Below are 17425 nucleotides of genomic sequence, written 5' to 3' on the forward strand. Positions count from 1 at the left end.
GATGGTTTTCCAGTTCTAACATGCTATGATTTTATTGTACTTTGGCTCTGCCCCCGGGATTGTCATAAGGAGCCTCTGAAGTGGTAGGTTTCCAGATTCAGATCTTAATACTTTTGTGCTCATTCCTGGTTTTGAACTTTCCAAAGAGCAACTATTTTCACCCAGAAGGGTCCAGGACTGCCAGAAATACTAATGTGAATCCTATTATTTTACATTTCTGACTACTTTGCCATTCTTTGTTTTAAAACTATTTTAAGGAGAAGCAACAGGGCCTACTTTTACTATTTTATGTTTGAAAGCAATCTATTTTAGGGAGAGGCAATATTGGATATTGAATCTCTCTAGTCAGAGAAGATGTTTCTCTCAAGTCAGGTTTTAAACTCTTTAAATTCAACAACTTTTCACTAAATAAATTCAGCTGAAGAACAAATTCCAACTACCTAGTGGCAAAAGTAGAAATGAAGAACATGTGGTTCCAGGATCTCCTAGGCTCCCTTCTGGACAAATCACCAGGGGCCTGAAAATGAATATTTTTCATCCACACCATTTCTAGGAACACTTTCAGTGGTTTCCTTGGCCAGTATGGTGGTCTGTCATCAGGTAGCAATATTTGTCTTTTAGGCTCCAATTCACTTCAGTTTAAATTCAGTTCAAGTTTAACATGTATTTACGAGTACCTACTACAATAATAACAATAACTCACATCTGTCCAACACTAAATTTTATAAGGACCCTCCTCAACAACCTGATAAAATAGTATAATTATTAATAACTCCATTTTATAGAAAAGAAAACTGAAGCCTATAATGGTTGCTGCTTGTGAATAATCATGTAGCTAGTCAATAAGTGGGCAGCTAGGTGGTACAGTGGATAGAGCACTGAGCCTGGAGTCAGGAAGACTCATCTTCATGAGTTCAAATCCGGCCTCAGACATTTACTAGCTGTTCGACCTTGTTTGCCTCAGTCCCCTCACCTGTAAAATGAGCTAGAGATGGAAATGGCAAACTACTCCAGTATCTTTGCCAAGAAAAGTCCAAATGCAACTGAAAATGACTGACTGACTAACAAATGACTAACAAGTGAATAAGTGTCCGAGCCAGGATTGAACCCAGGTGTTCCAAAGCTCAGCTGGACTGAGAGTCCAACTCTCTTCTACTACACCACATTACTTTTCATGCTAAGTGATCAACACTGTGCTACTCACAGTGGGAATGCAAAACCAAGACATTACATGGTCCCTACCTTCAAAGAACTTTAAATCTTTTTGAGGAGAAATGGGTCATGGAATAAAAATGTTATTAATCAGCAAGCATTTATTAAACACCAACGTATTCTGGGCAGTATATTAGGAATCAGTGAAATATTTTTTACCTGCCAGGACCTATATAATTCCTATACGTCCAACTGTTTGTGATTGCATTTGGAGTTTTCTTCGCAAAGACACTGCAGTGGTTTGCCATTTCCTTCTCTAGCTCATTTTACAGATGAGGGGACTGAGGCAAACAAGGTCACACAGCTAGTAAGGACCTCTGATAGGGAAGACAACAAAGACATATACATATATGTATATATATGTATATGTATATATATATATGTATATATATATATAAACATATCCAAAACAAATATAAAGAAAATAAATGCAGGGTAATTAAATACAAGGCATTTGGGGAGGGAGGAAACTAGCAGCTGAGGAGACCAGGATAGACTTTAGGTAGAAACCTGAGTTGTAACTTGAAGGAAGAAAGGGATTCTAAGGCAAAGGTGAGGTATCTCCCAAGCACATTGTGCAAAGGCACAGAGATAGGAAGAGGGTCATGTCTGAGGAAGAGAGTGAAGACCAGTATGGCTGGTCTCACAGAATGTGAGAGGAGTACAAATAAAGCTGAAAAGAGAGTTTAGAGTCAGGTTATGAAGGGCTTTAAAAGAAAAACATGAGTTTATATTTTCTCCTGGGGGCAACAGAGAGGCACTAGAATTGAGTACAGAAATAACATGGTCAAAGTTGCACTTAAGGAAAATCAGTTTGGCAGCACTGTGTAGAATGGGCCAGAATGGTGAGACATGAAGCAGGGAGACCAAACAGGAGGCTGCAATAATACAGGCAAGAGGTGATGAGGTGGCAGCTATATGTAGAGAAAATGGGCCAGATACCAGAGATATAATGAAGGTATAAACAGCAAGGTTTAGCAACTGATTGGGTCAAGAGAGAAAAAGGATATAAGGATAATATTAAGGTTAAAAACTTTGGAGAGTGGAAGAATTGTGATGCCTTTGACAAAAATAGCCAAGACTGGAAGAGGGAAAAATTGTGGTGGGAGGAGAGATAATGAATTCAGTTTTGGATATGTTAAGTTTGAGACATCCCTAGCCCACACAAATTTGACAGTAAGAGTTGTGGGAAGGACAGAGACCAATGTAGCCTAAAAGCTATTAGCTTTATGGACAAGATGAGCCTTGAGACAGATTGAAAGATGGATAGAATTTAGAGAAATTTAGAGGTTGGGGAGAACATTCCAGGTAAGGAGAACTACATGAATACTTAGCACCTTTAGAAGAGGGTTCATATTAGGCAATAGTAGAAGATAAGGTTGGATAGATGCTAGATTAGAGAAAATCTTTAAATCTAAGATAATAATACTTTGCACTTCCGTAGCACCTTGAAGTTTGAGAAGCACTTTACATACATCATTTTATTACAGCCTCACAAAAACAGTGAAGTCAATTCTATGGGTGTGTTGTTTTGTATCGCTGTTGTTTTTTAAACTGGACCTCTGATTTTACTGCCATATGGAATTTCCAGTGAGAAAATACACTCTATCAATGCAGATTTGTACCTGCTCTGCAAATTATAGTATTAGAGCACTAACCTAAGATAATGAAAAGTTAAATGACTTCCCTGGGGTCAGACAGTCAGTGTGTGTCAGAACTAGGGCTTGAACCCAGGTCTTCCTGACACCACGTTGCCTCTCAACTGTGGATGTTACTGTTTCCACTTTATAGATGAGGAAATAGCTTCATTGACTGTGCCTGTAGTGTCAAGGGCAGGATTTGAACTCAGGTTTTCCTGACTCAAAGCCCAGCAATCTGTCAACTTATTCTATACTGGATGAGCAATTTAGATTTGATCTTAAGGGCAAAGGGGAAGTTAGTCAGTGCCTAGGAGTACCAAAGACTATTCAAGTGAGACTTTGAAAACTGAATGTATAGCTATTTGGGTTACAACACTGACTGAAAATCTGACTTTAAGTTCTTATCCATTGTGCAGGCTGGGAAAGGGTTTCTACGGGCTATAAAGGCCACTCCACGAGCTGTGGCAGATGTGGTCCCAGTGGATCTAGTCATTAACCTCACCCTGGCAGTAGGGTGGCACACTGCAGTTCACAGGTATGGATGTGCTTCTGGTAATACTGGTGACAAGGAAGATTAATGTGTTAGATGCATTTTAAAATAAAGGAGATTTTCTAATAGAAGAACTGAAGTCTTAGGAATGGTGTCTATTAAGCCTGTCTTTTTTTTAAAGGACTGAGTACAGTACTATATGTACCAGAGTGCCTTATAAAGGTTTTATTCACATGGTCATGAAATATTTAAGCTTTCCAACAAATCTTCTGGTTCCTGCTGGTTACTGTTTTATTTTTGTCAGGTGCAAAATAATCAGAGTGCTTTGTTAGCGAAATTAGATAGCTTCAGTAAAATATTCTTTACAATTTTTTTTGCAAAAATTAGTATAAACTTCTCATGTTATATAATGCTTTATATTTTTACAAAGTGCTTTCTTCTCCTGTAAGGTAGTGATCCTCATTGCATTAGTTATTAATTTTTATTATAAATTAATATTTTAATTATAATTTACTTTATTAACTTATATGCTTGATTTAATATTATCCCCATTTTAAAGATGACAAAACTGAGGCTCAGAGAGAGGTTAAGTGATTTGTATAAGGCCACACAGCTATTGAGCACAGACGCAGAGGCTAAAAAAGCAAACCATATGATTCTAAACCCAATGCACCTGTAATAAGACTATGATTCCCAAAAGGATCTTCCTTTCTTATAGGGAAGTTAAGATGTGAGGGCAGAATGGGGCATTTCAAAAATTAGCTTCGCAGTAGAAATTAGCTTCTTAGTGGCATGTATAGGGAACTTTGTTACTAGAATTTATTTGTTTATTATTTGTCTATCTGGCTCTATGAGCCAATCAATCAACCTTAAGTACTTACTTTGTGCCAGGTACTATGCTAACCACTGGGGACACAAAAATAAGCAAAAAACAGTTCCTACCCTTAAGGAGTTCACAATCCAAAAGGGGAGACAAGATGCAAACAAATATATACAAAGCAAGCTATGTATAGGATAAATTAGGAAATCATTAACAGAGGAAAAGCACTTGAATTAAGATGGGTTGCGGAAGCTCTAGAAGGTGAGATTTTAGTTAGGACTTAAAGGCAACTGGAGAGATCAACAGTCAGAGTGGAGGAGGACATGGGGGACAGCCAGAAAAAATGCCTGGAGCAGAGAGGTGGAGTGTCTTGTTCTTGAAGCAGCCAGGTGGCCAGTGTCACTGGATCAAAGAATAAATGTTAGGGAATAAGGTGTAAGAAGAATAGAAAGGAAGGAAAAAGCTAGGTTATAAAGGGCTTTGAATGCCAAATAGAGCATTTGATATTTGCTCTTGGAGGCAATAGGAAGCCACTGGAGTTTACTGGAGTGGAAAAGGAATGTGGGGGGAAGGGGGAGTGGACTGACATGATCAGACCTACAAAATCACTTTAGTGGCTGAATAGAGGATGAACTAGAATGGAAAAACTTGCTACTGCAATAATCCAAGTATAGGGTGATGATGGCCTGCACTAGAGTAGTGGTAGTGTCAAAGGAGAGAAGGGGGCATATTCATATTTCAGAGATATTGTAAAAGATGAAATCAACAGGACTTGGTAATAGATTAGATATGGGGAATGAGGGTGGTGGTGGCAGTAAAAGATATTGAGGAATCTAAGAGAACTCCTAGATTGCAAACCTGAGGAGAACAGTGCTGCCTTCTACAGTATTTGGAAAGGTAGGAATGGAAGAGGATTCAGAGAGAAGATAATGAGTTCAGTTTTGGATATACTGAGTTTAAGAAATCAAATATTGTTGTTCTTCAGTTGTTTTTTAAGTTGTGTCCAATTCTTCATGACCCCATTTGGGTTTTATTGGTAAAGATATTAATCTGCCATTTCCTTCTCCAGCTCATTTGACAGATGAGGAAGCTGAGACAAAGAGGGTTAATTGACTTACCCAGGGTCATATAGCTAGTAAGTGTCTGAGCCCAACTTGAACTCAGGAAGATGAGTCTTCCTGACTCCAGGCCCAGGACTCTATCCACTTAGCTGGTCAAAAAGTCAAATGCCAAACAGTATTCTGTATTTGGTTCTGGGGGCAATAAGAAGTCAATGGAGTTTACTGAGTAAAGCGGCAGAGTATGTTTGTGGCATTGTTGGATTTGTGCTTTAGGAAAATAACTTCAGTGGCAGAATAAAGGATGGATTGGAATGGGGAGAGACTTGAGGCAAGGACCACCTGCAGGCTTTTGCAATAACCCAGGCATGAGGTGATGAGTACCCGCCTTAGAGTGGTGGCAGAGTCAGCGGAGAGAAGGGGACATATTTGAGATATATCAAAAAGGCAAAATTGACTAGAAATAACTTTGATATGGGGGTGGTGAGAGATGGTGAGGAATCTATGAAGACTCCTAGGCTGTGATCCTCAGGGACTGAGAGAATAGTGTTGCCTAATAAGGAAGGTAGAGGGAGAAGGCTACGGTTTGGGGGAAAGATGATAGGTTCTGTTTCGGACATAGTGAGCTCCAGTTTGAGTGACAAGGGGAGATGGGATACTGAAGGTCAAGCAAAGAGTTTGGGGCAGGATAGGTCAATCTGAGAATCAACACAGAAATGGTAGTTAAATCCATGGGAGTTGATGAGATTACCAAGTAGTATAGAAGGAGAAGAGAGGAGGGCACAGGAATAAAACACTGAGGGAAACCTATGGTTAGAGAGTGTGATCTAGAAGAGAATCCAGCAAAGAAGTCAGAGGAATGGCCAAACAGGCAGGAGAACCAGGGAGAGTGGTCCCCAAAACCCAGAAAGCCAGTATCAAGAAGAGACTGATGAACTGCTAAAGGCCGAAGAGAGGTCAAGGAGAGTGAGGTTTGAAGAAAAGTCATTAAGTTTGGCAGCTCGGAGATTATTAGTAACTTTGGAGAAAGTAATTCGGTGGAATGATGTCAGAAGCTGTTAGAGAGTGAGAGGGAAGAAGTAGAAGCACCTATTATAGACAGCCTTTTCAAGTTTAGATACAAAGAGCAGAAGAGACAGATAGCTAGGATGGGAGGATCAAGCAAGGGTTTTATCAGGATAGGAGAGACATGGGCATGTTTGTAGTCAGTAGGAAGGAGGGACAGGCTGAAAGTAAGTGAAAGAGCAGGGATGACAGAGGGGCAATCTTTTGGAGGAGACAGGATGAAATGGGAACACTTGAACAAGGAGTAAGGCCATTTCATATCATGTGAGACAGGGTTGAAAGAGAAGAAAATGGCATAAGACATGTGAGTGATAGAATATGAGGAACATGGGTAATTGGAGTTCATGGCAAATAGCCTCATTTTTTTTCCCTTTGGTAATTTTATAGTAGTAAGTAAAATCTCATTTACCATATGGAAAGTCAAATGTTTAAATGTTTTCCAATACAACATGCCTTAATCACGTTCAGGAAAAAACACTAATTGTTTGCTCTGCAAATATGTCCAAGTACCTGTAGCCTATGAAAGAGTTTTCATCTCCATAGCATATCTTACAGCACTATAAAACTGACATAAACAAATATTGCCCATCGGTCTGCCCCACAAACATCCCTTCCTCTCCCACCTCAGCTTCATTTTGCTAATTCACTTACCAAAATAAACTCTAATATAAGAGGAGAAAATGAGAATGGTCTTGGCTTGTATAGGAAACCCTAAGGCACTGAAAATCATTGCCTATCATTAACAACCACTTTCTCCTGAGATATGATTTTATTTTCTCCTCTACAATGCTGCACTTCTCTAATTTTCCTCTTATTTTTCAGGCCAAAATCCATTTTAATCTATCATTGCACAAGTGGAAGTCTCAATCCTTGTTTATGGACAGAACTGGGTAAGTTTTCTAGAACAGCAACTAGGTACGCAAATTGCTTGGGACAAGCAATAGTTTCAACATGCTTTCATTTTGTCAAAGCAGTGAGTAATGTGTGCTTCTATTCACACTAGACTGACTTAGAACTCCTGACCCTGAGCAGATGAAATTGGTTTCCCCTCTTTTCTTAATTAGTTGAGTGCTGTATTTTGTATCATATGCACATTTCATTATCCTCTTTTGTTGTGTAGGAAATGTACAAAAAGGGTAACATTTAAAGAGCATAATTTAATGGCAGTTAAGAATTGGTATTGCAGGATTAGAGGAGTGACCATGGCTGGACACACACACACACACACACACACACACACACACACACACACACGTTCCCCCATAGGGAATGTGATAGAAAATTAGTTAGAGAGAAGTAATGTGGCCATGAGGGCCCAAATGAGAGTCTCTCTATCCTACTATCTCAATGCTTTAGTTGGTTCCTAGACTACGGATCTATAAGGTAAGTGAAAAGTTTGATTCTTTGACCCACTTCACTCCACACGTTTCTGACTGATTTGTGGGGAATCCCCAAGGAGTTCTTAGTCTGTTTTGGGTTTTCTACAATTTCTTAACGTTTAAAACATTCTGGTTTAATAAAATTAAACTCATAGCTAGTAATAGAAAAAAAAATTGGAGGATCCTTAAAGATAAATATGTAATGTTGAAATCCAAAAGACTCCTATGAGGTTTAGTCATTTTGTTTTTAATTTTTTTTATTCTATACTAACACACACACCAAATGAGCATTTCCATACATACAACAGAACACAAAAAGATTCTATGTGAAACCATGAATCTCCGTTTCATACCACTTAATTTAAAAAAAAGTTTACAAATTCTCAAATTACTTTCAAAACTGTCCTAATTATCTTAGTTACTTCTATTCCTTTCTGCGTATTCTTTTAAAATGAGAGAATAGCCCCTTTTTTGGATATCACTATAGCTAAACCTCCTTTTTCCCTCTAAACCTTTCCCCCTTTAACAACTGAATGGAAAAAAAAACCACCCCTTGTAACAAGTAAGTAGTCAAGCAAAACAAATCCACACCAACACCATGTCAAAAAATGTTTCTCTATTACCTCTTTATCTAGAGATAGGTAATGTGCTTCATCATAGGTCCTCTGTTTGGTCATTGCTCAAACTGTGTGTGTGCGTGCTATATTCTATATTCAGTGACTGGCTTTGTGAGTGCATGAGGACAGTAATATAACCAGTACTCCTACCCACAACATATACACATAATGAGCTATGTTACTTCATCTGAACCTGAAGCCACTATTTGATGAGCCTAGCTCTCTGTAATTCTCCACAGGTCACAGGCTTGAAGGAAACCTCAAATTCAACAGAAATGTCAAAGACTTTACTCCAAAGCTTTCAGGTCAATTACATATAAATGGTATATGTATGTATATGTAAATATGTAATAATGATTTTTTTAAAATTCAGGCCTTATTAATAACAAAATAACTATTGATCAATATGCTTATTTTTCCATTTACATAAAATTTTTATTCAAATAATTATCTAATCCCAATTAGAGAACATTCTCCAAAGGGTGTTAATATGGAAAAAGTAAGCTTTCACAAGAGATACTCTCTTGCATAACATGGAACACATCTTTATCATTTCACAATTGACTGAAAGATATACAGGATATAAGATCCCTTTATGTTTATGACAGTTATGAAAAAGCATTCTATCAAATCCACTGACGTACTGAGTATGTGGTCAACCTTCTTTTTCCTAGTTCAGATAACAATTAGGTTCATGAGATTCCAGTTCATTCTCTCTGCCTCCTCCATGCTTGTATAGTTTTCTCTTGGTGTACCTGAGTTAAAAGAAATAGTAATTGCCTCACTCTACTTCCTCATTCTTTCCTTGTGTATTTCCTTTTCTCTGCCTTTTCTTTCTTCTCTTAAAATAATATAAATCAGAGGAAAACTATTCCTAGGTCTTGAGTTTCTTTCTCTGTTCCTTTGATTTTGCTGTTCTTCACATATAACACTCCATCTCCCTACTCAGCATTTTTCACTGGCTGTCTCCAGTGCCTAGAATACTCTCCCCCTCCTAATCTCTGCCTTTTAGCTTCTTTCAAGTCTCAGCCAAAATCCCAAGTCCCTCTTAATCTCAAAGCCTTCCTTCTGAGACTATCCTATTTTATCCTGTTGTTGGTACACAATTGTTTGCATGATGTCTCCTCCATTAACTGGTGAGCTCCTTGAGAGCAGAGATTGTTTTTGCCTTTCTTTGTATCCCTAACATTTAGCATAGTGGCTGGCACACAGTAGGCACTTAATAAATACTAACTGAACAGTAACCTAATATTCTGTCATTGAGGCTCTAGATAAAACTGAAGGAAAAAACAAAACCTATTGAGTTAAATAAAGCTAAAAGTTGTTTTCTTAAGACTAATAAAATAGATAAACCACTAGCTCATTTGATTTAAAAGAGAGGAAAACCAAATTGCTAAAATGAAAAATTAAAAAGGAAAATTCACAACAGAAGATTAAGAATTTATTAAGCAATTACTGTGTCCTAGGCACTGTGTAAACTTCTGAGAATGCAGATAATTCCTACACTCCAGCTTGCATTCTAATGGAGGAAGACTACACATAAAGAGGAGATGGAAAGTGGAGAGGGAAGTGTGTGGAAAGGTACTCGAGAGTGATCAAGGTGTCTGACAGGAAAGGAGAGAAATTCATTGAGTAAGTTGAATCAGGAATGACTGTGTGAGCATGGTTGTGGCTCCTCTTAAAGGGTGGTCTAGATATAGTGCTTCTTAAACTGTAGGTAATGACCTCATTTGGCAAGAGTAAAAGGCTTCTGAACACAAAACAACCAAAAATTGATTCAAAATTAAACACATAATGAATCTGAGGTGTTTCTGGCACGGCTTGCCTGTGCTGCATGGCACAACTTCACTGCAGCCTTGGTTTAAGAACACAAAGCATACACTCCAGCCATGCAACACCAACAAACTGCTACCGAAAGGGGAAAAAGGGTTGCAAGTGAAAAAAGTTTAAGAAGACCTGGTCTACAAAACAGAATCACCATTCAGGAGAGTAGGGTCTCAGGAGAAAAAAATGAAGAGAAAACAGAGAAAATTGTTACAAACTATTTTATCAATTATATGCCAACAAAACTAGAAATTGAAATGAAACTGATGAATATATTTTTTAAATATGAATTATTTCAGGGGCAACTAGGTGGGACAGTGAGTAGAGCACCAGCCCTGGAGTCAGGAGGACCTGAGTTCAATTCCGGCCTCAGACACTTGACACACTTAGTAGCTGTGTGGCCCTGGGCAAGTAACTTAACCCTAATTGTCCTGCCCTCCCCCTCCAAAAAAAAAAAAGAAATATCTCAATTAACAGAATAAGAGATAGAGAATTTAGACAAGATATGAACTAGGCAATAACAGTCAAATGCATTTAGAACCGGCTGAATAACTCATTGTCTTTCTCTTCCCAATCCTACCCTCTTTATAATTTCCCACTTACTGTCAAGAATGCTACCATCCTACCAGTCACCCAGCCTCATCCTTGACTCTTCACTTTCTCACGCCTCCATACACAAGTGGTTGCCAAGTTCTGTCGATTATACCTTCCTGCTGTCTCTCATATATGCCCTGCTTCTCTTTGCTGACACTGCCACCACTCTGGTACCAGGCCTCATCACTGCACACCTGAACTACTGCAAGATTCTGGTTGGTCTCCCTGCCTCTTCTCTTTCCACTCCAGTTCACCCTTCACTCAGCTATCAAAGTGATCTTCCTTAAGTTAGCCCTTTCCTATCTTTGCAGTCTTCTTACACCTTACTCTCCCTTTCACTTAATCTATGATCCAGTGACACTGTCCTCCTGACTGTTCCTTGTATTGACTCCAATGCATTTTCACTCTTTCCTGTTCATCCTGCCTCTTGGGTTCTCTAGCTTCTTTCAAGTTTTATCTAAAATTACAATTTTCACACAAAGTCTTTCCCAATCCCCTAATCTCTGAGATTATCTCCATTTTATCTCGCATATATGTATGTATATACATGTTTGAATGTTGTCTTCCCTATGAGCACCTTGAAAGCAGAAGCTGTTCCCCTTCCTTTTTTTTTGTAGTCCCACTCCTTAGCACAGTACATGGCCCACAGTTGGTGCTTAATAAGTGTTTGACTTGATTTAGGTTAGTCAACTTGTAAAGTTTCTGGTAGAGTGTCCACAGGTTTTGTGTTTGGCTCTGTGTTGTTTAACATTTTTTATCAGTGAGGCAGATGACTTGCTTATGAAATTTGCAAATGATACAACATACTTTAACGTGTTAGAATTAGTCCAAATCTAATAAGATGGTTGAGGGTGGGGAGGAAATCTAGACCCTAATTTCATTGGTATAGTGAATGCCCAGTGTGGAGATACCCTCTATTAATTTGGTAATCTGTCCATAGATTGCAGTCTTTGAGAGTTGCCTCAAGCATGGAAAGGTTAAATGACTTACCTATGGTCACAGAGCCAATGTGTCAGAAACAGGCACTGAACAGTTTTCTGACTTTAAGTGAGTTATCGCTCACTATACAATGTTGCCTGAAGATGAAATTTAATAAAGAAAAATGTTTTGTAATTGAGCTAAAAAAATCAACTTCACAAGTACAAGATAGGGGAGATGTGATAATAGTTCATCTGAAAAAGATCTGGGAATTAATGGATTGTAGAGTTGATATGAGTTAGCAATATATGGCAGCCAAAAAAATCTACAATGGTCATGTTGCATTAAGAAAAGCAAAGTGTCCAGGACTAGGGAAGTGAAAGTCCTAGTATACTACATTCTGTTGAGAGTATATCTAAAAGGGCATGTTAGTTTCTGGGTGCCAAAATCTAGAGTGTCCAAAGAAGAGTAATTAAGCTAATGAGGTGTTTATGATTATGACATATGGCAGTGAGTAGAGCACTGGCCCTGGAGTCAGGAGGACCTGAGTTCAAATCCAGCCTCAGACACTTGACACACTTACTAGCTGTGTGACCTTGGGCAAGTCACTTAACCCCAATTGCCCTGCCTTCCCCCCTCCAAAAAAAAAACAAACACAATTATGCCATATGAAGAAAAACCAAAGGCAATGGGGATGTTTATCTTGAAGAAGAGAAGACTTAGGGGAAACATGATAGCTATCTTTCAGATACTTAAAGGAGTGTCAACTAGAAGAGGGTAATCCCTCTTTTCTCCTTGGCCCCAGAGAATAGAACTAGGAACAATGGGTAAAAGTTGCAGAAAAGCAATTTTTTGCTTTCATGTCAACACCTAATAATTCTATGTGAAAGGCGTTATTTTAGGAGTTAGGTGGGTAGAGACTGAAAAACAAAAATTAAAATTAAATTTAACAAGTTAACATTCTACTGGGGAATACCAAGTGTATGCAGATAAGCAAATACAAGGTAATATGAGGAAGAGAGCACTAATAACGAGAAGCATCAGCACAGGTTTCAAGGAGAAGGTGAAAATAAGGAAAGAGTGTATTTCCAGGCATCAGAGACAGTCTAAGCTCACGAACAAAGAAGGAAGATGGAATGTCAAGTTTGGCAAACAGTAATAAACCAGTTTGTGAAGTGTAATATTAAGAAAAATAGGTTGTAGCTAATTAATGAATTATTTTTATTATTTTTTTCTGTTTTATTATCAATTAAGTTTCTCTTAATTGATAGGCAAGTCATTTCCATGTTACCCTATAGGCAAATGAGAACCACTAAATATTTTTGAGCAGGTAAGTGACATAGACAGGTCTTCACTTTAGTACTATTATTATGACAGCTTTATAAAAGTAGAAATAAGGAAAACACTAGAAAGCATAGGGTTAAACGGAAATTTTCTTAATATAAACAGTATCTATGTAAAACTAAAAGTGAGCATTATCTATAACAAGGATGAACTACAGCGTTTCTAATAGGGTGAGGGTAAAGCAAAGATGTCCACTGTCATCATTAATATTCAATATGGCCTAGAAATACTAGCTGTAGCGGTAAGACAAGAAAACAGAAATTGAGTAAGCATAAGAAAAGAAGAAACAAAATTATCACTCTTTGCAGATATGTTGGTTTACTTAGAGAACTACAGAGTCAAATAAAAACAATGACTTTAGTAATATCTTAGGATATTAAAAAAACACATACAAATCATTAGCATTTCTGTGTATTACCAACAAAACTCATTAGAAAGAGAGAGAAAAAGTAATTGCATTTAAATAACTACAGATAGTCTTGGACCCCACCAAGAAAAACCATATGAACACAATTACAAAAACACTCTTTACATAAATACTGATCTAAATAATTGGAGAAATAGTCATTGTTCATGGGTAAGCTAAGCCAATATAATAAAAATGACAATACTACATAAATTAATTTACATATTCAGTGCCATACTAATCAAACTAGGATCACTTTATAGAGCTAGAAAAAAATAATAGCAAAATTTATCTGGAGAAAGAAAAAGTCAAGAATAGTAAAGGGAATAATTTTAAAAAATGGGAAGAAGGGGATCTAGCAGTACTAGATTTCAACCTATATTACAAAGTTGTACCCATCAAAGAAATGTGGCATTGATTAAGAAATAGTGAGGTTGATTAGTGGAACAGATTAAGTATTCAGTCCATAGAAGCAAAGAAACACAGTAGCCTATTGTTTTGTGTACCAAAGAAGAGCAACAATTGGCTATACAACAAAAACTGCTGGAAAAACTGGAAAGCAGTATGGCAGAAACCAAGTATAGACCAACCTCTTATACCACATAACAAGATAAGCTGCAAATGGACACATGATTTGGACATAAAGGGTGATAAATTTGAGCATGGAAGAAATTACCTGTCAGATGTATGGCTAGAAGAAGAGTTCATGATCAAAAAAGAGAAAGAGAGGCTCCCAGGAAGTAAAATAGGCAATTTTGGTTATATAAAATTAAAAAAATCTGTGCACAAACAAAATCAATTCAGCTAAAATTAGAGGAAAAGCAGAAAACTGGGGACAAGGGAGGATTCTATACAGTGAGATTCTCTAGTAAAGGCCTCCTTTCTAAGATATATAAGGAACTGATTCAAAAGAACAACAATAAGAGTGATGCCCCAATTGATAAATGAGCAAATGATATGAACAGGTAGTTTTCAGAGGAAAAAAATCTGAGACATCAACAATTCATATGAAATGAACTAAATCCCTAATAATTAGATAAATGAAAATTAAAACAACTATGAGATTATGCCTCATACCCCTCAGATAGTCAAAAAAGGAAAATGATAAATTCTAGAGAGGATGTGGGGAAACAGATAGATAAATGCACTGTTGGTGGAACTGTGAACTGGCCCAGACATTCTGGAAAGCAATATAGAACTGTGGCCAAAAGCTACTGAACTGTGCATACTCTTTGACCCAGCAATGTTTCTACCAGGGCTATACTCCAAAGAGACCAAAGAAAGAGGAAAAGGACCCATATGTACAAACATTTTAAAAGCATCTCTCTTTGTGGGAGCAAAGAATTGGAAATTGAGAGGGTACTCATTGATTGGAGAATAGCCCAACTCTTTGAACCTGTTATATTGGCCTCCTTGCTGTTCTCTAAACAAGAGACTACCTTTCCCAACTCTGAACATTTTCTCTGGCTGTCCTCCATGCCTGGAATGCTTTCCCTCCTCATCTCTACTTCATGGATTCCTTCAAGTCTCAGCTAAAATCCCACCTTCAGTAGGAAGCCTGTCCCTTAATTCTAGTGTCTTCCCTCCCTTGATTGTCTATTTATTCTGCATATAGCTTAATTCTAAATATTGTTTGTGTGTAGTCTCCTTCATTAGATTGTGAACTTATCAAAGGCAGTGACTGTCTTTTGCCCTTCTTGTATCCCAAGAGCTTAACACAGTGATTGACACACAATAGGTTTGTAATAAATTATTATTGCCAAACTGAATAGTAACCTAATATTCTATCATTGAGACTCTAGGAATAGATTAGATCATTAAAATATAAGGAATTGAAATTACAGCTCAAATCTGAACAACTTAATAACATTTTTTCCCAAATTTGTTTTAGAGTTAAAAATTTATCAGCAAGGACCACATTCTGGATATTTAAACAGGATTCTCGTGTATTTGAATTTTCCGGTTGCCACTTGAATTTGTGCTTAGTGGCAGTAACAAGCTGAATGCTATAGTCCATAGTGGGAATTACCCAATTTTGTCTTTTAAAAATAAGGGGGTGGGGAGGAAGAGGTTGGGATCAGCACATTTTGGGGTATTAATTCTTGTCATTAACTAGGAAAAAATTCTTTTGTTTTCTGAAAGGGGGGACCTCATCATTTAAAAGTGCAATAAATACTGTTATTTGCTTTCACTTGTGTGATATTGCATGTATTCCGACTAATTTGGTGTTGTATTACCATAATAGAACTTATCAATTGCTTTCTCTGTCTACTGTTTTCCAGGAGTCCACGTTTTAGCCAGTTTTGAGAAAACTCCCCTTGAGAAAGCATTTAGGAGGCCATATGCTGACTTCACAACCAACAAGTTCTCAATTTACTTTTGGAATACTCTTAGTCACATGGCTCCAGCAGTGATGTATGACTTTTATCTTCGCCTCACAGGCAGAAAGCCCAGGTGAGAAGATAAACTACTCTGGAAAAAATATTTGAGTGGTTGAATCCTAAGGAAACTAATTCATGCTGAATGACTTTGGAACAACTTCAAAGTGTAGGCACTCTTCAGACACAAAGAAATCAGAGAATTTGATATAATGGAAAGAGTACTGAATTTGGAGCGAGTGGACTTGGGTTTGACTACTGGCTATGAAACATAAGGTCATTTTGGAATGACTTGCTCATTCCAACTCTTCCAGCTTCAGTCTTTTTATCTGTAATGGGGATTATGCCATCTGCCCTAACTGTCTCATTCAGTGAAGATGAAAGGAGTATTCCTTTGAAGTATATCAAACTGGTCAGAAAAGTACAAAATATCATACAAAAGCAAAGTTTTACTATTATTACAATTACCATCTTTATGCTACCAGAAGTAAAGGGCTTAAATAATGTTGCCACTTCTGCTGGACCCTTGGTGAAGAATCTTTCTATGCCTATGGCTCATTGTTTAGGTATTGATAGAGTAGAATGAGTGTAAATAGTAATTGTTTTCTGTTCTGGCCAGAAACTCTGAGTGTCTTCCCCATCTGCAGGATGTAAAATTGGGCCACCTTTTGTCTCAATTCTTACCTAACGCCTAGTCATTAAATGGGCATGACCTCAGACAAACTGCGCCTTGAGAAAGACCTTAATTCAGAAAAGAACAAAGTTATCCACTGCATCCTGGGCCATCACCAATTATTTTGGCCTTTATCTTGCTACTAGAGTCCAATGACCTAGAGGAGAGAGTGAGGCTGAAGACAATGCATGGCCCTGCCTCACTCAAATCCAATTCATGTGTAAGTCAGGATATCATGCTCCTAATGTCATTGGTCCTCTTTGAGAACAAAGGATGAACAACAATTCAGCTACTACACTAGCTCCCTTCTTCAAACACAACACTCCATATCCCATCTCTATGCCGTTTCACTGGCTATTCCTTATGTCTGGAATGTTCTTCTGCCTGACTTCTCTCCCTCCTGGTTTCCTTCTAAACTCAGGTCAAAGTCTACCTTCTGCAGAAAGCCTCTCCTGGTGTTCCCCTTATCCTCAGTCAGTCAGTAAGCACTTATCCAGTTCCTACTATGCACCTGGCACTGTGCTAAGCATTGAGGACACAAAAATGTGCAAAAGACAGTTCCTGTCATCAAGCAGCTCACAATCTCAAGAAAACTAATATGTTCAAATAAGCTATGATAGGATGTATAGGCAATAGTTAAAAGGAGGAAGGCATTAGAATACAGAAGGGTTGAGAAAGGTTTCCTGCGCTGTTCAATTGTTTCAGTCATGTTTGACTCTTCATGAACCCATTTGAGGTTTGAGAGATATTGGAGTGGTTTGTCATTTCCTTTTCCAGCTTATTTTATAGATGAAGAAACTGAGGCTAACAGGGTTAAGTCTCTGAGGCTATATTTGAACTCAGGAAGATAAATCTTGCTGACTCCAGGCCCAGCACTGTGCCACCTAGCTACCCAAGGTATCCTGCAGAGGATGGGATTTCAATTGGAACTTAAAGGAAGCTAGGGAAGTCAGAAGATGAGGACGAGGAGGAAAAGTATTCCAAGCATGGGAGATGGCCAAAGAAAA

At 37.9% G+C, this 17425-nt stretch overlaps 1 protein-coding gene across 1 annotated transcript in view; it reads left to right on the top strand.

The window, feature by feature from the left end:
- The window catches only part of FAR2 (fatty acyl-CoA reductase 2), an 82825-nt gene that overhangs the window by 53479 nt on the left and 11921 nt on the right, over nucleotides 1-17425 (top strand). Inside the window, exons 6-8 of the mRNA XM_036759381.1 lie at nucleotides 3269-3387; nucleotides 7108-7175; nucleotides 15650-15821. Coding sequence (XP_036615276.1) covers nucleotides 3269-3387; nucleotides 7108-7175; nucleotides 15650-15821 — 359 coding nt within the window. The remainder of the gene's footprint in view (nucleotides 1-3268; nucleotides 3388-7107; nucleotides 7176-15649; nucleotides 15822-17425) is intronic.

The sequence above is a fragment of the Trichosurus vulpecula genome, chromosome 5 (genome assembly GCF_011100635.1).
Source record: "Trichosurus vulpecula isolate mTriVul1 chromosome 5, mTriVul1.pri, whole genome shotgun sequence".
NCBI lineage: Eukaryota > Metazoa > Chordata > Mammalia > Diprotodontia > Phalangeridae > Trichosurus > Trichosurus vulpecula.